General features: G+C 35.7%; 1 protein-coding gene across 2 annotated transcripts in view; it reads right to left on the bottom strand.

The window, feature by feature from the left end:
- The window catches only part of LOC120333194 (dynein axonemal heavy chain 5-like), an 87125-nt gene that overhangs the window by 11163 nt on the left and 51904 nt on the right, over positions 1 to 24058 (bottom strand). For both annotated transcript variants that reach the window (XM_078119109.1, XM_078119110.1), the window contains 29 exons: positions 23473 to 23675; positions 21852 to 22001; positions 20960 to 21100; positions 20242 to 20364; positions 19723 to 19840; positions 18728 to 18873; positions 17933 to 18064; positions 17290 to 17430; positions 16715 to 16805; positions 16246 to 16394; positions 14636 to 14827; positions 14063 to 14179; positions 13486 to 13690; positions 12580 to 12710; positions 11919 to 12046; positions 11263 to 11413; positions 10375 to 10551; positions 9485 to 9703; positions 8222 to 8389; positions 7677 to 7895; positions 7071 to 7247; positions 6284 to 6478; positions 5500 to 5655; positions 4438 to 4620; positions 3685 to 3831; positions 3363 to 3527; positions 2172 to 2409; positions 1225 to 1364; positions 262 to 393 (listed from right to left, as the gene is read on the bottom strand). In XM_078119109.1, the coding sequence (XP_077975235.1) occupies positions 262 to 393; positions 1225 to 1364; positions 2172 to 2409; positions 3363 to 3527; positions 3685 to 3831; positions 4438 to 4620; positions 5500 to 5655; positions 6284 to 6478; positions 7071 to 7247; positions 7677 to 7895; positions 8222 to 8389; positions 9485 to 9703; positions 10375 to 10551; positions 11263 to 11413; positions 11919 to 12046; positions 12580 to 12710; positions 13486 to 13690; positions 14063 to 14179; positions 14636 to 14827; positions 16246 to 16394; positions 16715 to 16805; positions 17290 to 17430; positions 17933 to 18064; positions 18728 to 18873; positions 19723 to 19840; positions 20242 to 20364; positions 20960 to 21100; positions 21852 to 22001; positions 23473 to 23675 (4634 nt within the window). The remainder of the gene's footprint in view (positions 1 to 261; positions 394 to 1224; positions 1365 to 2171; positions 2410 to 3362; positions 3528 to 3684; positions 3832 to 4437; positions 4621 to 5499; positions 5656 to 6283; positions 6479 to 7070; positions 7248 to 7676; positions 7896 to 8221; positions 8390 to 9484; positions 9704 to 10374; positions 10552 to 11262; positions 11414 to 11918; positions 12047 to 12579; positions 12711 to 13485; positions 13691 to 14062; positions 14180 to 14635; positions 14828 to 16245; positions 16395 to 16714; positions 16806 to 17289; positions 17431 to 17932; positions 18065 to 18727; positions 18874 to 19722; positions 19841 to 20241; positions 20365 to 20959; positions 21101 to 21851; positions 22002 to 23472; positions 23676 to 24058) is intronic.

Raw genomic sequence — 24058 nt, 5'->3', positions numbered from 1 at the left:
TCCTATCCTATCTGTATCCTATCCGTAAAGCCCGATTTTCATCATGTTTTCCACTCATACTCTATGTCACAAGATGAGATTGATTATGTGGCACTTTTCAGTCTTCTGTTTTAACCTCATTTAAAGTATTTACATCTTGAATTTCCGTACCGTGTTTTGTGTATTGTCATTTTTTTACTAAATGAATGAAGTATCTTATTTCTTTATTGAGCGAGTGAACATACTCTATATCCCTATACTAACCAAAGTATTTGTATTTACCTGTGCTGTTGTACGATCCGGACACCAACTTCTGATCAAGAGTAACTTCCTGAAAGTGTCAAGTGAGGACGAGTAACCTTCCGGCATTGTAAATTCTTCTGGTGCCTCCTCATCAAACCAATTTTTCCATCCCTGTATTGATACAATTGCAAATTTTAATGGGGGCGATGGTCTAGAGCATATATGGGCAAAGTACGGCCCGCGGGCCAAATCCGGCCCGTTGGGTTATTCAATCTGGCCCGCCTGATGCTGCCACAACCGAAGTGAAACCAAATTTTGATGTTTTAGGTAAAATTAAAACAAGGAATTTGTTGAGATTGCGATTAACTTTAGTTTTGGCACGAGGCTTGCTGTTTTTAACCTTGCTTTGCAACACTGTGAATATTGTTCATAAAATGTAACTTTTTACGTCACACTTACGTGGCCCGCTAGTCTAAATAGGCAAACTTTTGGCCCCTGATTCAACAACCTTGCCCACCCCCGGTCTAGTGGTTACAGGAATAGTATACCAACCTTAACAAATTTTATTAAATCCCGCCCTTTGCCTATTTATGAACTCTTTATTCCTCCCTCACTAGGCATATAACTACTTTATTTGTTTTGGTCTTCAATGAATTCCTAGCTAGTGTTATGTGCTCGAACTCCCGATTTTAAAATATGATAATAAAAAAAATAATACAGGGAATACAAGGCAAAATTCGTTTCCAAATAATTTAAAAACAATATCATGGCAAATGAGCATTTTTACGCGAATACATGTTACCTAATGTGTGTGAACGCTCAGCAAATTATCGGAGTGATGAATTAATTCTATATTTACAGTAGGTTAAGTCCCTATTACAATAAAAAAAGTCAAGTACAATTGAATATCTTCCAAGTATTCTCGATTCGATTCTGTAATCATCAGGTTTTCGAAAATGCCCAATTCTAGATGACAAAGACAATTTTACAATTTGACATTACCTTGTCATTTCTGCTGACTTGGTTCAGAAGTTGTGAGAATTGTGGAAGTTTATTCAGCTGCACCAAATTCAACCATGTCATGTCCTGAATCCATTTCTTTGGTTTGGGCTCAACGGCGTTCATATCCAAACTTGCACCGCCTAGAAAAACACAGCGTGTATGTTTTTAATATATTCACATATTTCAATTTTTTGATATCCCTTCATTATAAGACACATACCTAAATCGGCGCTCCAGAAGTGTGTGTACTAGTATGGAGGTAACTAATTTTGTTCGCCTATACTTTACATCAAGTTGTGTAAAGGGACTGAAACCTATGGGCAGGCGGTATATCCACTTGGTTAACGCAGACAGTTCCCGCTCGTAATAGAACCAAAATAGGTCAAATCGAAATAAAATTATGGTCTCACCCTAACCTGTTACACACAATGCGGAAGTACCCCTAAATCTGCTATTCTATCAGTCGAGGGCGGATGGTGAAGCCTCATATATTCAGGAAATCGAGATCAGAATGATGATGCTATCAGTTGGCGTTGTGCAAAACTCTACCTTTCTCTTCTCTATAGGCATGTTTTTTTTTAAATGTGGGAAGTTGTTAGCGATTCCACGAAGAATCTGTTCTAAAAATTTCAACCCACCACTGGTTATCACCACTATAAATATATATATATATGATTCTGGAAAATTGGCCGCAAGAGCATTTTTATATAAAACAAGTACTTCTGATAAAAACAGTTAGGTTTTTGAAGGTCCTTTTTATTACAAAAGATTTGTTGTTTGAGAGAATACCCTATAACCCTATCCCTAAAAACCCTGATTATTTTTATTACAAATACTTGTTTTACAGCAAAATGCTCTTGCGGCAATTTTTCATGGGCGAATTTTCCTATGCGATGAAATTTCCTGCGGCGAAATTTCCGAACACCTAAATATATATACTTATATACCTTTGATGAAGGTTTGGAACTCTTGATAGGTGATGTTTCCAGCATTTAAATCGATCTTTAGGGTGAGTAGAAGCGTATACAAGAACTTGTGTTCCTCATATAATCCTCTCGCTGTGTACTTGAACACTTCAAACGTAAGATACTCAATGATATTTGATATTCTCTTAGCTGGAATTGGTGATTTTGCCGAATGCTCGAGAGAATAGTCGAAAAGCCCAAGGAATTGACGAAGAGAGGTCTAAAGATTTGAAATATATGTTTAGTTTGGGTTAGTAAAATAGAAGTCTTCGTACTATTAACTTATAAACATTGATATATGCCTTACAAATAATGTTGAAGAACACAATTGCCATGTTTTGCAGTTTCTAGCCAACGACGAATCATCAAAGGTATAAGCACATATCATGGGACACAAAGTTTACATATGAATCGTGTTGATAAAATATTGTTTGAGGTTTTATTGTTGTGCTATCCTTCACAACTAATTGTACTTTATTAAGGACAGAGGATGTTGCTAATCACGTTCTATTCTGATAAAAAGTACGCTATTCCTACTCCCTTCCTGTTGTTTCCTTAGTAAAAAACAAAAAATAAATCATATGGCGGAACCTGCATACCGCCCCTGTTACCAGTATGTGCCCCACGTTTTCGTTTTAGGGGGAGGATGGGTGTTTCGAAATTTAGAGAGCAGTAAATTTTTTGCTACTAGCAATAAAACCGATTAGTAATCAAAATAGATGGGTGTTTGGAATCTGATGGGTGTATTCGCTCCCTATAAGTTGGGGAAATCATTGCCTGTTACGAGGGTGAGGCGCGCGGGTGAAAAGCTATTTGGTTCATTCTTTTTGTAATGAAATAGAGCTTGATCTAAGTAATCATATATACGTCATTCACCCTTACATGACATCAATTCTTTCTTGCAAAATTAAAAATTTTCAGAAAAACACACAAAATAATGTGGTGTTTACAAATTCTACCATGATGTGTGAACAACCAAACAACTATTTTTTAACAATACTTAACATATTTACATGTCGGAAATTCTTTTGCATACAATCACTCCATGCCTCAAAGACGAGCCCCTATTCTCCAGCATTACATACAAAAGTATGATGGCTCTTCAAACAATACAACAATGTGCCATGTGCCGAAAAAAAAAATTTTTACAGAAAAAAAAAAAAATATTTTTACCTGGTACATGACGTTCACAAGAGACATTTCCACGATCAAGAAATATAGAATCGATCCTCGAGTTGCAACAGGTCGGAATTCTTCACGTGCTGTGTTGATCTTCACCTCTGTTTCTGCAGCAACAGTGAGTTTTTCACTGACGTCTTCTGCTGTCTCTTTAGTTACCTGTATCAAGTTTGTTTGTTCATTATATTTTGACCAGATATGTGAAATTCCACAAATTAAAACAAACCAAATTGAAACATATGTAAGCGAATGTGCGCTTGGTAATTAAAATTTGAAACTTTCATTTTTGTTTAATATAATACACAAACAGCCAAACCTTCAACACTTGAATCAAAGACTCGTCTTCCACAAGGGATCCTTCAGTCGATGTGAGACGATACAGAAGATTATCCTCGAGTTCCTGCATTTTTCTTTTGTTTGCTGTGACCTCTTCCATCAATGCCACACGCTCTGCCTCTAGTTCCTAAAAAAATCAGTGTTAAAAACTATCACATATAAGATAGGTTTATATAAAATCCTTCCAGTATGAACATTTTCATGATATTTCAAATGAAACAAGTGGGGCAATTGCGTGTCCAGAAGGAGATTGGGTTGTGGGGACAGAACCTCCATTTTGAAATGTAGAAAAAAGCAATTTTCTGAATCATACATCACAATTATTTGTAGCTTAAAACATTTATTAGACCCCAAAGACTTAAAAGTCCACGTCGGAGCCGCTAGCTGTTACGGTCTAACTTCAGACGCCAACCATTTTTCAATTTCAAGTCTTTGCCCCTGCAAGAGGGTCACGACATCTTTGAAGCATTGATCCGGAAGCATATTAAGGGTTACTGAGGGAAATTTTTCGAAAACATAATGTCAGAACAACTAAAAATCTCAAGGAAATGATGCAAAAAATCTGATTATTATCAATAAAGTGTCATAATACAATGGCGTTGTAACGTGACGTGTAAATACGATAGTATAAAAGATACAGACACATATTTTAACAATCATTATTATCCAACGTAAAAGCCTAAGAATAATGTCACCACAACAAAACATGAAAATAATTTATCAATATTCTTACCTGCTTCTCAGTCAAGATGACACGACCCAGCAGTTGATCTTCAAGTCCCTTCATTGTTACAGTGAAATCAATGATAGAAGTCCTGGCGTATATTTCAGGTGTGTAGACAGGGTTGGCAAGTTTTGTTGTAATGTACAACTTGAACCCTTTCATTACGTCAACCTCTTTGTCACCGACTTTAACCTGTTTAGATAGTATAGGTTTTCATTTTTAAACTTCATATTATACAATAATATGACAATTTAATAAATAACTACTTGGAAATAGTTCGATTTTTGTTTTTGTGATTTTGGAAAATCTTCGGCATATAGGGATAAAGATGTTGAATGCTGAGTTTACTTAATAATTATTCTGCTGCCACGTTTTCATAGTTTTAATACAAGACTGTATGTCGTTACTTTTTTTTCCCAGTTAATCAAGAAGTTTTGCATTAATTGGGTAAACCAACATGACCGAATGAATTTTCGGAAGAGTCCCCTTGAAATATCTGTTAGAAAAAGGAATACAACACAGCAGAGATTTTAATGCTTTGAATATTGTAAACAAAATTCGTCAAATGCCATTACTGCCAACTTAATATTGGACTACTCGAACAAGTTAAGTCTCAAATACCATTAACAGAATACCAGAGGTAAAATATCCCACTCTGATATATTTTCATTCCCGACTTAAGCTACTGGCTGCAGCTCATGAGCATCATTGACTGGTAGTGACATGTGTATCTAGAGTAGTGTTTTCCAACATTGTTTTAGGGACGCAGGTTGGCAAATTACTTCTATTTTCATGTTTTGTTACAAACAAACTTCACTTATTTAGTATTAATGTAAAGTATGTGTATGTACAATACAAACTGCCAAGTCTTATATACATAATTAAAATAGTGAATATTGGGGAACTGACTCTGATGACCATATGTATGGTCATATCGCTCCACCCAGTCAATACCGAAGAACTCTACCTATGTTAATGTATATCTTTTTAATGTTGCAATGCTCCTTTTTCTGATTGGCAAAAAATAAATATCTCTCTTTTTAATTATCAATGAAATCATCAGGAAATTACCTTGAAAGTAGAACCAGACTTGATGAAGTTTTGTTCGAGTACATTGTCCAGAGCAGGATCAAGATCTTCAGCGACATCTTCAATAATCATTGCCCTTCCAAGAGAAAGTGCATCTTCAAGATGGGTTCGGAAATATTTGTGATTCAGTGTGGTGACCTGAGCAGAACAAATGTTAAGAAATGATTCAATTTCTAAATGCTACAACGTGACACAAAGAGCGAACCGCTTAATATAGGTTCGAATAGAATTTACATATTCATCCCGGGGGCGAGGAAAGCCGATAAGACAGCTCAATCATATGGAAAACCAAGAGCTACCGTCCGGTTACCAGTCCATGTTGGGTATGAGATTAGTTGACCAATTTTATTTGTTCCACATTCATTGATGCTTGAGAAAGCCGTATCGCTTATTTTGGTTTCGCTTAAAAAGTTAACTATAGTTAATGCGCTTAATAGCACTGATGTATTCAAATTTTTTACGTTTGCATCACAAGTAAAAAGTACGAAATCAATATCTCGAGATGTACAAATTCATACAAGGTTCATTTCCTTACAGACAGATCCTTTGTACGAAGCCTCGGCCAAATATAACGCAATCTGCGTTCCCAAACCCCAATACAAATTTTACCTGGATAATAACTAATTTAGTTATTTTGAGCGGCGGCAGCGGTGATTTTTGATCATAGATAGTTTGAGCTACTGCTTGCGTTCAGCGTTATTCTTAGTCAAGAAGAAGATGAAAAAATAAATATTAAAACTTTAATCTTGCGAAGTATGTAATATACCTGAAATTCATTGTTCTTCTCTCTATTTTTTATCCAGATTTTTCCTTGACCTTGTGGATCAATCAGCAGAGGATATCGCGTTGCTCTAGTGACGATAATACCGTTCTGAACGGACAGTTCATCATTGGGAAGTCCTTGTAGATTCCACTCGCCTATTGTAGCATTGTCAACCAGCATGGAAATCAAATTGATATCCTGGAAGAAAGTATGAGATTGTACATAATATTTTGGAGTAAATGTGTATGTATAACAAGTAAAAGATAGCGTGATTTGGAACTTTTTAGGTATCAATTTTCAACTTAAGGAACCACTGTCATAAATGAAAGGGTACTCCAGAAGTATGTGAATCAAGATGGCGGACACCGGAACGTCATATGTGTACCAGGTTAGAGTTAGGCCATAATTTTAGGTACAAATACTACATGAGACACTTAGCAAGTCACCGAACTCGTAATAGAATTGAAAATAAGGTAAATTGAAACAAAATTATGGCCTAACTCTAACGATTTTTTTTGTGACGGAATTTTCGAACTGAATGAACAGAATGTAAAACCTTCAACACTTGAATTTTGAATGCTTGAAAATAAGGACCAGTTCAAAATTATTAATCAAGTTGTATTAATTTAGAAGTGCCTCTTCTATTGTATTAAATTGAATGCATGTAAATCAAAATTAAGTAATAATAACATTGGTTAGCCTTCGTAATTTTCTGAATTTATATAAAATATACTTTGACTAGAAATACTTTTGAATAGAGAACTAGAAAATATTTTTGAATTCTAAATACCTCAGAATACGGGATTTTGTTTACAGCCATTTCTTTCTTCCAAGAATTGATAAGAAGATTTCTGAAATCTTGATTGAACGGTCCAGAGTAGGAAAGGAATCCGGTAGCAAGGAGTACGTCACCGATAAGCCTGTTGATTTGGTCTTGAAACCGTTTGCCAGCTGCCGTCCAGCGCACCTGGTGTACAATAAATATATAGTTTTATAAGGGTAGACCTTCAATCAGTGAATTTCAACCTTTCTGGTGACGCGGAATCTAAAAGAAATATTTCTAGGGATCTATGGACGGACCCCTGTTCTATTGATTATAGGACCTCCAGAAGTATGTGCACCAAGATGGCGCGCAACCTGAACATAGTATGTGTACCAGATTATGGTTCAGCTTGTGCGTTATCTTGGTGCACAAACTTCTGGAACGCCTGATTATATATATAATCTCTCTCTATATATATTTAGATATATTTGACTTCATTTGTTGTCATAAACAATGACAATGAAGAAACGTGAGACAACGATTTGACGCGGAACACCTGAAGGTCTTTTACGAACACTAGTGAAACACACCTATCATTTAATTTAATCTTGAATGTGTACATTGACTATATACCTTCTCGCCACCGAGACCTTCAATTAAAGCACTGGCGTTGATCATCTTCCTCTTGCAGGCTTCTGCGTCATCAATAAGGGCTTGTTTGTGACCCATTGCCTTGTCATATTGGTCCTGCACAACCTTCAATTCAGCATTCTTTTCGTCTAATGTCGCTTGTGCTGCGTTCAAATCTGCCATTGCTTTTCCAAGTTTTGCTTCTTGAACGATTAAGTTTGCCTGAGAGAATAATTTATATTATTTTGTCTGTTAAGTTAAACTAAAAACAGATGATAACTTTGTAAGTAATGGCCAACTTTTTTTTTCTGAGAAAATTTGTTCAAAGCAAAGCACTCAAAAATATATATAGCTTTATGGTAGCCCACAATTTGAGTGTTGTGGTACATTCTTGTTTTATATTTCCAGGTTCTATGTCAAGTGGGATAAAATTTTTGACGAAGGAGGTTCGTTACCTTTTCTATTATAATCAGGAGCGTTTAAAAATTAGCTCGTTTGAATTAACTTATTTATTTAAAAAAGGTTATTTTCACAATAACTATTCATACCTTCAGTGGTAAGACTTCTTTGTTGATGGTGTAAAAGTAAGCCATAGCTTCAGCCCATGAGCACAACCCAGCCACATTACCGCAGACTTTCTTAGCAGAATCGATGTTGAAATCTTCCATTTGCAGATACGGTTGGACGAGTTCAACCGTTTCACCGTTAATGCTGTCCTGTGATATGAAAGTGTATGATGTTATTAATTTAAAATGAGGACGGTTGTAAATCGCTTAATGAAGATGAGACCGCCAACCAAACATGTACGTCAACAAAAATCTGTTGTGCCACAGCAACAATTTCATATGCGCCAGAAGCCTATAAAAAATTTCTAGAGGTATCAATAAATTAAGTTTTATTCATGTCACTATTGTTAAATTTTGATTGTAGTGACAATGAACGATAGTACTGTAACTGTCTGGGGGTAATTTTCATTTTAAATATTAAGTTGGAAGTGTCTATTCTTGTGGACAACTTGTCTATTTTTTTTGTAGTTCTTCCCTTGCATGAAAATTTTAATGCGTCACAGAACTTTTATGCAACCAAAATGGTCCACGAAAGAAAAAAAAAGGAAAAACCAATGGTCTAGTGTCAACATTAGCATATATATTTAGTAAGCTCCAGCCTAATGCGCATTGTTGATGTTGACATTTTTGTCGCTTATAGCTCGCGTGAAATATGACTGAACTAAATTGAAAATTTGAAAAGACACGGAAAATTTTCATTGACATAACACAGATGGTGACCAAATAAAAAAACAGTTTACTAGATACTGTTTTTATTATACTTTTGTGTCCGTTGAACAGTACGATGTTATATCAAGAATGAAGACTTCAAGGACTTTTAAATTTAAAGATGTTAATGCGGGGATGATTATGTGCGAGAGGATTGCTGGACTCCTCGCCGCCGTAGGATGGTTTACGTAAACGCTGGTCGGTTACGGCTTCCTCCACCATCAAATCCATGCTTCCGAAAACAAATAAATGGCTAACTAATGCCATACCCTACCTGGACTGGAAACCGAACGAGGGGCCGTGGTTCGCCATATGATTAGGACGTCGTTAGGACGGCGTTCCTCCCCCCAAAATAAATATGTAAATCATATCCTATCCTACGCTTCTACAAACTATTCTGTAACATTCAGAACCATAATTTTTAACTACGATAAAAAATAGCTTGCATATGTAATTACTCTAAAACGAGATAGCCCACTCCGTCCAAATTTATAATTATTAATCGTATTAGGGGTTAAGACGGCAACCATAGCTTACCTTGGGGAAGTTCAGCAACATTCCAAGGAATCCCGAATTGTTCATTAGCTTAAGAGCTTCTCCCCAAGATGGTTTGTTAGAGGTTGGTCGCTCAGGGTCCTGTTCACAAGGATTGACTCTACGTTGCATCAGAATTAGTACAACATCCATAATTCTCATGATAAGATGCGGAGGTTTGCCGAGTTTACGAACGGTGGCAATATCTGCTGGCTTAATGGTCTGTGAAAATAAATATTTGTAGCTTTTAGATGGACAGTTTTCAGGGAAACGAGGACAAACTATGGTTGAATGACAAATACAGTACCGCCAGAAGGCTGATTAGTGAGTTAGACATTTTACAAGCGTTTCTATTTTAAAAAATGTTGTTTTTCATGTAATGAGCTATATATCTTCACGATTTGGCATTTCCCACCTAGTTTATTGTATCTTCCAACGGATACAATAAGATATGAGTTCGAGAGACTAAGCCAGAATCTTTCACCAAAATGAAGTGTATTGCACTATCCAGCATTACATTCATATATAACGTAGTAGGTGTTATTCATTATTTACTTCAGCGGTTCCCAATCGGCGGCCCGTGGCCCCCCTAAGGCGGCCACAATGCTAGACGAAAAACTGATTTTACTTTTTCCTTCACATGAAAACTCCCCGTTCTTCCCAGCTTCATTGCATGACAAAGGTTTTATCACAGCAGTGTGTTTCACTTTCTTGAGCATGAATTGTTTGAAATGAATGGGATTTGAAATCTTCCAATCAAAATAACACTATAAATACCACTGTAATGACAAATGGGGGACGTGAGTGCTAAAAGCCTCCAAAAGGTGGCCACGAGATTTAAAAGGTTGAGAACCACTGAATTTTACACCATCTAGTATCAAACAATACGCTACCTGCAAAGCGGCCTCTGCAGCTGCAAGAGCTGGTCTTGCTGCTTCGAGTTTTTCCTCTGCCTGTCCTTTGTCGACAGCAATCACATCGACAATATTCTGGGCTTTGTCTTTGACCTTTTGAACTTCCGCCTTGACCGCTTCCGCCGCTGTAGCTTTTGTAGTCACGACTTTCAACACCTTAGATAAAAATAATTCTTTTGAAAAGAGTTCAGCCCAAGTTGATATAAAGTATAAGTAAAGGTTTATTTTGACTCCATAATCAGCATAAAAGACGATAAAAACAAAGATGATGAAAATAAAATAAATAAAACTGATTACAGAATCAGGAAAGCGAAAAAATCCTCTAGTTAGGTTCAAAATATACTGATTAAAAGGTGTTGTCAAAATAAGAGGTACGTGTTCGCTCACCCAAAAGTATTAGGTTATTTAGTAGACGCAAGCACACACAAGTCGGCAGAATGGGATTCATCTGCTAAAATGCTCAGCGCCAAATGTACTCTTTAGAAAGCCTCGCCAGTAACGCAAAATGTGAAATTTGAGAAAAACACCCCACATATTTTAAAATAATAATTAGTAATTATCTAGTTGAGGTTAGGGTCAGGAATGATTTGAAAATTTGAAAATCTGCATTCCTAACCTTGACTGGATGATTACTTTTGATTTTTGTTTTTATTTGAGCGCTGGCGGGAGGTGTTTTTTTTGTCGGCATTTGTACAAAAGATGCCATAAAAGATAGATTCGGGTTCATCAAAGATAGGGTTAATTTGTGACTGTATATTTCTGCTCGTTTTTAACCTTGATAGCCTTTATTTTGAGCGATGGCGGGAAGCGATGGCGGGGGCTTTGTACAAAAATCTAATAGTTTTTTTTTATGGCTGATAGTCTCACCTCATCTGCTTCCTTAGATGCGACAGCAAGATCTTTTTCCTTTACTGCCAACTCTTTAGACAATTCATTCACAGATTTTTCAGCTTCGACTAGTTTTTCAAGACCAGTCTTCATTCTTTTTGCTAATATTCCAATCTCCTCCAGTTTCATTCTGTTTAAAATTATAGTATTTTATGTTAATAAATGGACAATACTTCAGCGTCATTGTACAATGCGAGTGGGTACTCCCGTAGTATGTCCACCAAGTTAGGATTAGACCGTAATTTTATTATTATTCCGATTATCCTTATTTTAGTTCTATTACGAGTTCGGGGACTGTCTGTGTTAGCCAGGTGAACCCTTGTGAACTATACAGTGCAGGGTAGCATGGATCATAGGCGTAGCAATGCAATTTTACGACATTTGCAGTAAGACACAAATTCATAGACCTTTCCAACACCATTTTGCTCTATTCTTGAACGATTTACTGAAAACCGGACGTTACCTGGCTTGGTATCAATAATCCTTTCACCGAATAAACCAAAACGAGATAGTTAAAACCCAAATTCCCAAATTTTTGACTGGTCATGATTTTGGCCTGGATTCAAAATATTGGCATCAACTGATAAAAGGTCTTTTTGTTTCGCCTAGCGTATGGAAAACAACGTTACACTTACGAGTATATGGTCTTGTAACCTGTGATGAAAGAGAGATAGGACTTTGGAGTCACGTGACATGCTCTCCTGTATCTGTCGAAGTATTCCACGCATTTCTCGGCGACAAGATCTTGAACTGTGCCCATTACCTAAGGAGTACATAGGGGATAAAATAAAAATTATAGAAACATATCATTTCAAGATTATTTCTAAGCGGTGTAAAGTGAAATGTATGATTCGCGGTTTCAAACAGAGGGGGAGATGTCTTGTCTACTCGGACCATTGGTCGGATACAACTTTTTTCACCGTCAACTGATTAGCTATTTCAACCGACATATGAATTTTATTTTATGTTCACTATATTTAAGAAGAGAGATTCGCAAATACAACCCAATTGGGAGTGCCAGTACCAGTTTCGATTTATGGTCCAGTGCGTATTATACATGGAAAAAATCCTAATTCAATCAATATATTGGCAGTTACTGCCCGGTGGGCCATATGACCCGTAAAATAAAGTAAATGATTCGGATATACCTGATGTATAGTATGGATCAGCTAGTGCTTGGTGTATTATTGCCTTCACTCAAACCCAATCTAAGTAATTTATTAACAGTGTACCTTATGACCCAGTGCGTAAAGTACGGTAATTGATTCGAATATGCCCGTATAGACTCAAACTAACCTGGACCATGCTCGATTTTGTATCATCAGTGCATTCAATCTTATAACTTGACAAGAAATGTTCTGCTACTTGAATCAAGGCATCTTTCGGCCAACGAAGGAACCAGTCCATGGTGCAACCAGAAATCAGAGCTGGAATGTAATAAAGAATATAAGTTGTTTGTAATTATATATAGTATAGTCTCCCTTACCTAAAAATTTGTTTGTAATCCCCATCTCAGCTTTCATAAAGCTCACCCACTCATTTTTTGATTAGAAGATGGAAAAGGGAATAGTATTATTGTTAAAAACCCTGCTGACTATAATTTTATTGTTCCATCGTGATGACGATCCCCAGCCTAGGAAGAATTTCTTATCATGGAGAAAATTTGGCGTTTTCTGTGAGAATTTTTCTTATCATTTACTGTAGTATTACTAATATTCTTTTTTAAAATTATTAATATTATGATAGCTAATAATTAACACATAATAAACTCAAATAAATAAACAGGAATGCGACTTGAGTATTGCACTAAGCAAACGCTTTATGCAAGTTCTGGTGCTACAGAACCAGGTTATGGTTAGGCCATTATTTTATTACGATTTTCCCTATTTTAGTTCTATTACGAGTTCGGGGTATGTCTTTGTTAGCCAAGTGAATAGATTTCAGATTGCATAGTTTTCAGTTCTCTAACACAACTTGATATAAAGTAGGCGAACAAAATTAGTTACGTCCATTTTGGTACACTTACATCTGGAGCACCCAAGTTCTATCAGATTTAGCAAACTTCACCAAGTTTTTCGAGAATCAACAATTTTGGTATATTATATAAATTTATATAAAGATTCTTGACATTTAAAATTTACAGTTCATTGAAAGTTCATGATATTTTTAGAATCTACAAAGCTATACCGATTCTAATATTACCTGGAAACTTCAAAGCCCTGTTCCTGAATTTCTCACCGACCGGAGAGAAACATAAGACAACGTGAAGATTGGCTCTGACACGGGATAGGAAGTATTCGTACAGGTTTTCATTGGTTGGTGGATGTCTTGGGTATTCCTTCTTCATAATTGGTATCAGTTCTTGTGTGATTTCATCGATTTCATCACGTTGGAAAAGGTTCGAAACCTTGAGGTGAAAAAGTTTATGAGAATCAACAAAAATGAAACAAATTAAGAAAGAATGAAATTAATATTCATGTCTATAGGTTCGTAGTCCCCGTATGTTGAGGGTAAATTCAGAAGGGGGGGTCTAAAATTGTTAACCCTAACAGCTGGCGGGTTCGGTCGGAGACCGGGAAAAGTGGGGTTCCAGGAGCCTTAGTGGTCTAAATAGATTTGATGGTACGAAAAAATGTAATATACAGAGAAAAACATTCTTTTACATTTCAAAAAAGGGGTTCCGACCACCAAACCCCACCTGGCTACACCCCTGCAAATATACTTGCTATTTTATGAAAAGAAATAATGTTACTCCCAAATATATATGTAAACATTTTACCTCTCCAGATGCAAGCACATTGTTCATATACTCTAGGAAACCTTCATCTTTGATTTCATTATCAGTGAAAACGAATGTAACACCTTGTCCGTCTTTACCAGCGATTCTGTACAATACCTGAAGCAGAGAAATAGGAATATATTAGATTACGAATATAAGTATGTTCTTAAAATAGAGCGTTATGCGTTTTGCCATTGAATTTTCAATTCCTAAAAAGATAAAATCAATATTTGATATGTTTAATTGCAAAAGATATCAGGACTTAAATTTTTGCTGCATAATATCCTGGAATTTGATTAAATAAAACAATGCGTCGTTGAATATAGTTCTTTATATCTATAATTCTGGAATACTGTTTGGGAGGCTTTCGATACATTTTTTATAAAAAATAAATATCCGAGTTAAGGCTGTGAGCGAATTATCATTTTGGCAAATACGATTCACTTCCTCTAGTATTCTAGGAAGTAAAATTACACCTATGTCTATATTATTCACATACGCACATGAAAAATGGAAATTCAGATAGAAATGCTGTCCAGTTGAAAGCATAGCAAATTGAATGCAGTATTTTACCTTCAAATCGTCCATCAGGTTTGTAACGTTGTAAGTTCTACTCAGAGTAATCTGGAAGCTTTTGTATCCGGCAATGAATGAAGCGAGTCGGGTAAGGGACTGCTTTCCTGATCCGCCGACACCCACTAGTAATGCATTACCTCTTGGGGTTCGGATGATGCGAGAAATTTTGACGAGATGGACCATGGCATCCTGTTATAGAAATAATATTGGATAATGAATCGGGTATACACATTGTTCATTTGAAAAAGACGATGCCAAGCAGGAGGTGTATGTATAGTCAAGTCAAGTTTATTTGTGAAAGTGAAAGTGAAAAAAATATCACAAGCACAAATTACAAGAAAATGATAATTTATACTGTTTTACTGGGGAAGGGGAGTCGCGGGGAATCAAAGCCGGTTATCGAGCAGCGACACCCGAGAATATAACTCATAAAACGACACTTCCTGGTACTCTACCGAATAAGACACCTAGAGGTTTGTTGCAAGAACTTGAAGGACCCACATAAGAAAATTTGATAAATCGTAACGTGATAAACCATAGCATCGTGAATGCATGTAGTAATAACATTGTAATTACAAATTTATTTATACATTTAAATACCGTTAAATCAAGAAAATCAAGAATGGACCATGGCATCCTGTTTTACATAATATTAATATGGTAATGAGTTTTAAATATATTCGTAATTTAAATAATAGCGATGCCAGATAAGATGTGTTTTGGAACGAAAGAAGAAAAAGAACATGTTTCCTATCATGCGCTAATGATTTGGTTTCTGCGAGACTAACTACTTCTACTATGCTTTTGTGCCGGTGGATCCGTATGCATATATTGCAAGGATGCAAGAGTGAAGATAACTATCCTAAAGATTCAAAAGTCTTGCTGCAACTATAGTTGAACTATGTATGTCTGAAACGTTACAGAAATATATTTGTGTTAGTGTGCAGCATGACTCTTGAATCACTTATGTTTTTCTTCTCATGCTATACTTATTGTGCCCTGCGTCTAGACGTTCACACAAGTTTGCCCTTCTGTGGATCAATGTGTGTTACAAATAACGTAAACGAAACAACAAAATTACTAGAAAATTCGTAGCATGTGCAAGTAGCATTATAAATTATATTATATTGTCTATTGTCACTTCAAAAAGAGCACGGCAACAAGATTTCTAAAGTTAAAGGATGATCTCAGAATCAAAATAGACAGAAAGAACCCAGGAACACTACTTACTGCAATTTTACTGCAGTTTATTTATTTGTTGAACTGAGTTAAGCGAACATAAGGGATTTTTTAGCATTCCCATCAAGAAAAATCAGGCAAATATGAGGAAAAAGAGTTTACCTTTTGCCATTATTATTTGCGCCTACATGTTTACAAACTGCAAAAGGTATAGAGTACACAATAACGATACCTAAACAAGTTTTGTTTAAGAGCATCATTCGTTTTTTGTGTGGGGTCGCCTTGATTTTTCTCGCTGATGATTTGGCATCGCACATAAAAAAGGTTTGGGGACATGTTGTTTTGGGGGCCCTGATACAAGTACGTGAGAAATAAACAACCACTTTGTTCATGTTCGGGAGTTGAGAATTGTTGCATCTTTAACCGACCTTAAAGAACACCAGATCCATCTTGGCACCACGGACAGTTTCATTGTACTGCTCTTCAAACATTGCAAGTCGATCATTCAGCTGCTCATACGATTCAATAGGTTCATAGATCTTTGGCGCATCCAGGTCTGTGTCTTCACCTTCTTCGCCTGTTATTACATTTATAGATTGTAGATATAAAACTTTACGCAAATGGTTAAAGTAAACATACGAAGTGGGATGTATAGTATGTTCTGGGTTGGATACATATAAAACTTTAGGCAAATGATCAGAGTAAGCATACAAAATGGGATATAAGGTATGTTCTGGGTTAGAATATTTATAAAACTTCTGGCAAATAATTAGAGTAAGCATATGAAGTGGGTAGTTTTCGTTTGTAAGTTGTCGGAAACTCGTGAGTCAGTAAAACGTTATATCAAACTAAAGGAAATAAACAGTACAAGAAAATATAAATACAATCCTAACATACCAGTCGCTTCAGGAGCCTCACGTAAGAAGTCTACAAAGTACGGTTCTTGTGGAAGTTTAGCGACCAAGTCTTGCCTATCAGTGGTGATAGTCTAAAAAAAAGCACAAAATGAAAGTAGTATATTGCTTGAGAAACTAATCTAACCCGTGACTGTTACTACAGTAAAATCCCAATTTGATGAAGCTTTTTTGACAATATTTACACAGTTACAAAAGCAAAATTGAAAAACAATAGGCCTCGTGATAAAATTAAATTTAATCGCAATCTTAACAAATTCCTTGAGCTATTTTTTAGCTGAAAAATCAAAATTTGGTTTTACCTCGGTTGTGGTAGCATCGGGAGGGCCAGATTGAATTACCTAACTAGCTGAATTTGGACTGCGGGTCGTAGTTTTCCCATGTCAGGGCCGAAGCGTTTTTCCTATGCCCAAGTCGGTCGGCGATACCAAAACCAAAAATATTTTAATAATTTTAAACCAACATTTGAAAGCCCCAACACAAGAATAGTCTGGGGAAAATGGTTTTAAGCTTACAAACAAATAAGTAAACACAAAGCTAATAAAAAAATCACTGTACCTTGATTAAATTAGACTCAAACCAGACTTTGTCTTCGTGATTTGTGAAACGATCAGCAACAACTCGATGGCATTCATGTTTCCACAGCCCGAGAAGAACTTCTTCTGATATGCAACTCTCGTGCGTAATGACGAGAATGCCCTAACAGACAAAAAGATAAATTATGGTTTCAAAAAATTATATATAAGAAATATAACTAAATTACCAAGTAATTAGTCAATTTATCCCATACCCGACATGGACTTGTGACCATATCATTAAGCCGTCTTATCGACTTTCCTCTCTACCGGGAAAATAAGCTAAGTTATCGATTCTATTAAACATGTGATGTCAAACTGGTCTACGAATGCATCCTAGTGCTGGACTAATAAAACATGACGATGACGAGAATATGGTTTGTCACATCGAGGCCCAGACCCCCACCTTAATTAGGGTGTTATAAATTGGATGGACAATGCCCAATAGTCCCTTCAAAAGTGGTAGATTCCTGAATAACAATAAAATTTTTCATGGTTAAGACCGTAACAGCTGGCGAGAAAGCGTGAGATTTATACTGACTAGCGTCATTGATGTCGAAAAAAAAGCTATAAATTTAGCGCGCTGGAATTTAACTTTCCACAAAATTCACGATAGCACTTCTTACCTGCCAAATTCTGCTCAAATCTCTCAAATTGAAGATGTAATGGAACTTTGCTGGTGTTGGCAACATCTTTACTTTAGTTGCTTGCCAAATTCGTCGAGTGATTCCGACAAGCTCCGGAGCTAAAGCGCAGATCTGTAGAAATGGTATAAAGCATTTGAAGAATATTGTTCTTATATAACGCAGCAGTCCTAAACTGCAGTTATACTTGTAAAGGTGCATGTTGCACATCTATGTCTTAGACCAATAAGGTCTTGAACATGTATCCCGTCTCTTTTACACTGTTTATTTATTATGCAGATACAGTCATATTATGAGGCAAATAAACATACATACATACAATATTTTGTGTGAAATGAAATACAATTGAATTTGTTTAAATTTGTTTCAAATTTGAAAATATAATGTCGTAAATTATGATATATCATTAAATCAACATATTACAACAAAAATACACTAAAAAATCTTTAAGATATTCGATTAGAAGACTTGCATCATAAAGGCTTCATTAACTTAGAATTATTTGTCATCCTTTCATATGATTAGTATAGAAGCCAAATATAATGAAGCCGAGTCTTCTCAATTCGAGACCTCATTTAGTTCGGTTTTTCAATTTATACACTGATCGTTTTTGACAACTCTTAAATTATTTGCAATTTTTTTAGACTAACAATCAGGAATACTCGAAGACAGTGGATAAAATCATTTCATCACTCGAGACAAAATCACTGGGTCTAAATATTCATACCTTTGTTCAGAGATGAGTAAAATTCTCATAAAAATAAAAAATAAAATTACATCTTTTGAGAATCCTCGTTCTTTGCAGAAATATCCTTCAGAAATTGTTAAAAAGATTTTGTCGATGGAGTTGTTGGAGGGTAAAGTACAGTTGAAGATACAGAACTGACGTTTCAAACGTTGGGGTATATCGTTTCTGCCACCACCTGTAAAATATACAAGAATAAGTGAAGAAAAAAAGTTCTGAACTAAAACAAAAATTTAAATCGAATCAATTTTATCAGTTCTTAAGTATTAGGAGGAGTGTAACTATCAGTAGTAGTTGCGCGAGAATAACTCCAAATCCTTCCTCGATGCCTTTGCGCTAGTGGATCTGTATACATATAATAAATGCGGGATGCTGTAGCAGGAATAAAAATACAATGCAATTCAAGAGTCTATGCAAACTGCGTCAGGACTCTTGAATTGCATATTACGAGGAGTGCTAGGATATTTATATATTAAACCACGGCTCCTCCTAGCAAAGGCGTACTTTGATGAAATAGTAATCAAATAAGTGTTAATTAAAAATAACATTATCTCTTTCCACGAAATAGCAAGTATTTTTGTTAGTTTTCGTTAGATTATAGTGTAACTTCTTAAGACAAAATAATATAAAACTGCAAAGATGAAGGTGACGATAATTGTCGGATCCCGTTACTACAATAACATTGGACAAAAAATATAGAAATGGACCTTTGATCTGTATTTTTACGTAAAGAATTAAACAGCAAATCAAATACATGAATCTTGAAAAGTAATTTACAAAGGATTTAGATATCAGAGAAATCAAAACTGAAAAATAAACTAATTCAATTGCAAAGCAACAATGAATCGTAACGCTATTCTCACAAAGCGAACCATCTTTACTACCAAAATAGGTTTGCACAAAAAGTATGACTTCGACAACCAGATTTTTTAAATAATATATCAAAAAATGATGTTCTCGACGGTTAGCACAGTGCGTCAACCGTCGTGTCTGATAATACAATAGCTTTCTGGAACAGATTGCATACCTGGATGAATCATGGCGGCGATAAACTGGATGTCAACGATAGTGGTGAAATCGCCAGGTTTATCTATGCTGTAGAATCCCCTAGTTGCCATCAGTTGTCTTACAATTTCATTGGTGATCTAGAAAAAATAAAGAAATTGCTCAAAGTAAGAAACATGGTCAAAGAAACAGTGCAATAGACCAGTGGTTATCAACCAGGGTTCAGCGAACCACTGATGTGTTCCGTGGAATTTTTTAACAATTCCCTATAGTCAGCTGTTGTCCCGATAACATATACTAGCATAACTAGCTGATTAAAAACATTTAGTGAACATTTAATGCGCTGATTAGTTTTTGTATTGATTGCTAAATAATATGTATAAGTCATCAGACTATCCTAATTTTGCGTTGAGTCGTAATTGATCTTATTTATAAAGTCAGTACAGGGGATAAATTATTGTACTTCACATGATTAAGGTGCACTTTAACAAACATATATTTCACGAAAATAATCAATCCAAAATATATAGTCTGATTGTACCTGATCTCCCCATTCGTTGATGATCGGCATGTTGATATCATCAATGAAGACAGTCATCTTCTTTCCTGCTGGAGGGCCATAGGTCGTACCTACTCTCTTATCAACATAGCTTTCAACGGTTCTCTGTAGAAAAAAAAAGGTTTACTAAGGGAGCAGTTCTTGGTAAACAATTTTGTTAAGAGAATGCATCAAATAGGTTATAATAAATGCTGCTAAAGCGCTGGACTTTACTTGATTGGCAGGTTAAAAATCTCATGACCATTCCTTACGGATTCCTCTAACATCAAGTCCATACTTATAAAACAAATAATTAATTGGCTAACTGACTCTATACCCTACTTCGACTGGTAACCTGATACATCATCCTTGCATCACATGTATACAACCCCACTGGCACAAAAGCACAGAAGAGGAAAAAGTAAAAACCCAATTAATAGCACAATGTATTAATTGACATGAAAAAATGTTCGTGAATTTACTGTTTTGTACGAACAATAAGACACATGCATCGTTAATCAATTGCCATGAAATGTTTATTCATGTTCACACATGGACTCATGAGGCGCAATGGAACTGGTACTGGTTTTGGCAAAAAAGCATAAATCAAAACCTGATCCATACATTAGGCGCACTGGCTTACATGGCGAACAATCTATTTTCGAGAAAAAGGAAATTTTAAGTGCAGGTTATCGTCAGTAAAATACGATAGAAATATTACCTGAAACATGTTTGGTGTTGTCGCGCTACTAAAGTTGAGAGCTTTAGTAAGATGGACTTCTGGGTCGTTCTTGCCCATGGAACCTTTGATCATTACAGTCTTTGCAGTACCTTGCTCACCAATCAACAAGACAGCTTTTTCCTGGAGGTAAACATATGATATATGAATGCATTTAAAAGAAAGATTGGAACCTTATAAGAATGAGTATAATTACCTGGACGCAATCATTAACTATGCGCCTAAGAGGGATTTCAGAATACGTTACTTTGCTTTTACTCGATGATCCATATAACGACAAATATGAATACATTTAAAGGAAGAATGGAACTAAGCAAATGTAATCCTAAAATATGCGTACCAAGATGGCGGACACTGGAACGTATAGTATGTGTAGTTGTGTACCAGTTTAGAGGTAACCCATAATTCTTTTCCAATTTTCCTTATTTTAGTTTTATTACGAGTTCGGGGACTAGCCAAGTGACTCCCGTAGTATTTGTACCTGAAATTAGGCCCTAACTCTAACCTGATACACATACTACGTTCCGGTGTCCGCCATCTTGCTTTTCATAGTTTGGGTACCGGAAAAAGTACGCTATATTAAAATGTATCATATAAGAAACAGGTTTGATCAAGACTTAATAAAAGAGCAATGTGGAAAAAGCACGAGAAGCGCCATAATTTTCAAGAGACAAATGCAATAGGAATTGTAAAATTCTGGATAGAAGTTAGAATCAAAAATGCATTCCCTGCTCTATGTACTAGAAAATATATTTGATATTTGAGAGGATTTCTTTTCTTATCTTAGAGCTCAAATCTTTAGCAGGAGAAATATATACGTATGAATGAGATAACACTTTTATTAAAGTAAACACAAATGAAACAATGTACTTACTTGCTTTTGAATAGTCTCAACGAGGTATGTAGTTCGAACGTTGTCAACATTGGGAACAAGAATTCCCATGTAATCAGGAACAGAGTCTTTTGGATAAATATAATCTGGGACTCTGGTGTTCCAGTGTTCCCATTCACCTGAGTCGTTGACCTGATGAAATCAAATGAGTGAATTAATAATTTTGTAAACCAATCAAGTCTTTAGCCCAAACATTTCCAAACCATCTAATGTCGCGGGCATCTTTTCCATCAGAGAATTTATTGCAAAATTGAGAGTTGCGTAAAATTGGATTTGTTAGTGACACCGGGTTTTAAGGTATTTCTCAATCATAATTTTGAAAAACACCGCCACGGGAGGACTTTGCTTTAGCCTGGCCGGGAAAGATTTCTGCCATTTTTGAGAAGAACTGCATTGTATTCTCTGTGGTATTACTAATATATTTTATTATAATATTATTTTCTTACTACTTATTTATGCACTAATTAGAAATATACTTGAACTGTAGAAAAAAATCGTGCGAATTGCGCATAACACTAACTATGGATTCATTGAATAAATAAAGTAGTAGGATGCATAGGAAAGGGGAATAAAAAATTACAAATTAGGCAAAAAGAGGAATTGAACAAAGCAAGTTGAGAGCCACTGCTAAAGCCGGATTGTATTGATTAATGAAACGAGAATTAATTGTGAAGTCGTCCTTCAATTTTTCGCAATGTTTATAATAAAACTCCACAGAGTTCTCGGTACTTTTATTAAACTTTTTATCCAGGCTATGAACATTTGAACACATTAATGAAAGGAGCATTGATGAAAGATGTTGATTGGTACGTGTACGTTGGTAGTACAATTCTGCTGTCTTTCAAAATCAACTTGTTCACAATTGTCAGCCAGAAACGTTTTTTAGGCGTTTTTAGTTTAGTAGGAGATCATTCAAATGAACTGAAGTCATAGTACCATCCCTACACTCAACTAATTAGTGAAGGAACAATGAGTTGTGAGGTCGTCTATCTTTGGCTTTAAGCAGTTGGAACCACTGTGCCCAAATGTTGATAGCGCCAGAAGAGTTGGAGAATTGTTTCATTGAAACGATAGATTGTAGTGATGAAATAACTGATCCAGTGAAACCATTGCAATATTATGGTAAATCGTTTGAAAAAGTTTAGCTGATGTGATTCCATTTTACAGCGTAATATTGTCTTTGCAAATACGAACATATAAAATTGAAACGAGAATATCGGTCGGAGACCGAAGACTTATCGACTTATCTGTGAAACCGAGTGTCCCATCATTAATTAATTAATAACTCGCTAATTATACGACATAATTCATCCAAAATTAATAGGCTCTTGGTCCGAGATATGATGAATGCACATGAAAAATTTGCAAGCATATTCAACAACGCTTTCGTCTGTCTGTCTGTTTCTCTGCGTGCAACAGACAAACAGACAGACAGACCATCAGACAAATACCTATCAATATACTTACCGATCTGAAGATCGATAAGTATTGAAGGAAGTGTTAGGGAAAAGAGATGAAAAAAAATTGAAAATGACAAAATGAGCTTACAATTATTGCGTTAACTTGTGTCAAGTAAAATTTATTAAATATCATCTCAACATACCACGTATTCAAAGATGGTTTCATCATCCTTGACCGGTGGAATCGGGAGTTTGGCTTCATGTTCGTTTAGGAAAGCCTCAATCTTTGCTCTGTCATCCAACTCCAGCAAGGAACCAAGAGACCACATCAAAGAAAAGAAAAACAAACGTGACAAATGAACATTGTTCGGCGCTTTATTTTGATCTTCATGGCTCGGAATTAAACCTGTTATATTTTAAGCATAATCAAAAGGGTAAACAGGGATGTGATTTAATATTTTAACAGATTCTCTGTGGTATGGAACTCACTATTAGGGCTGGGCATTTTTCGAATACTTGATTTCTAATACCTGATTTCAGAATCGAATCGAATATTTTTTTCGAATCGAATTTCGAACACTTGAGAGATATATAATTGTATGCCACTTTTTTATTGTAATTGGTCCTGTCAGCAAATGAATTACTGAAAACATAGAGTACATCTATCGGACAGATTACTGAACGTTAAACACAAAATAAGAAACACGTTTTACCAACAAATCACTGAAGAAAATAGTCATATGTCTGAATTGTATTGAAAATATAAGATTCATATAAGACCATTGGAAT

The sequence above is a fragment of the Styela clava genome, chromosome 13, assembly GCF_964204865.1.
Source record: "Styela clava chromosome 13, kaStyClav1.hap1.2, whole genome shotgun sequence".
In the NCBI taxonomy this organism is placed as follows: Eukaryota; Metazoa; Chordata; class Ascidiacea; order Stolidobranchia; family Styelidae; genus Styela; species Styela clava.
Note: the sequence above shows the minus strand (reverse complement) of the source record. Positions and strands in the feature narration are given on the sequence as shown.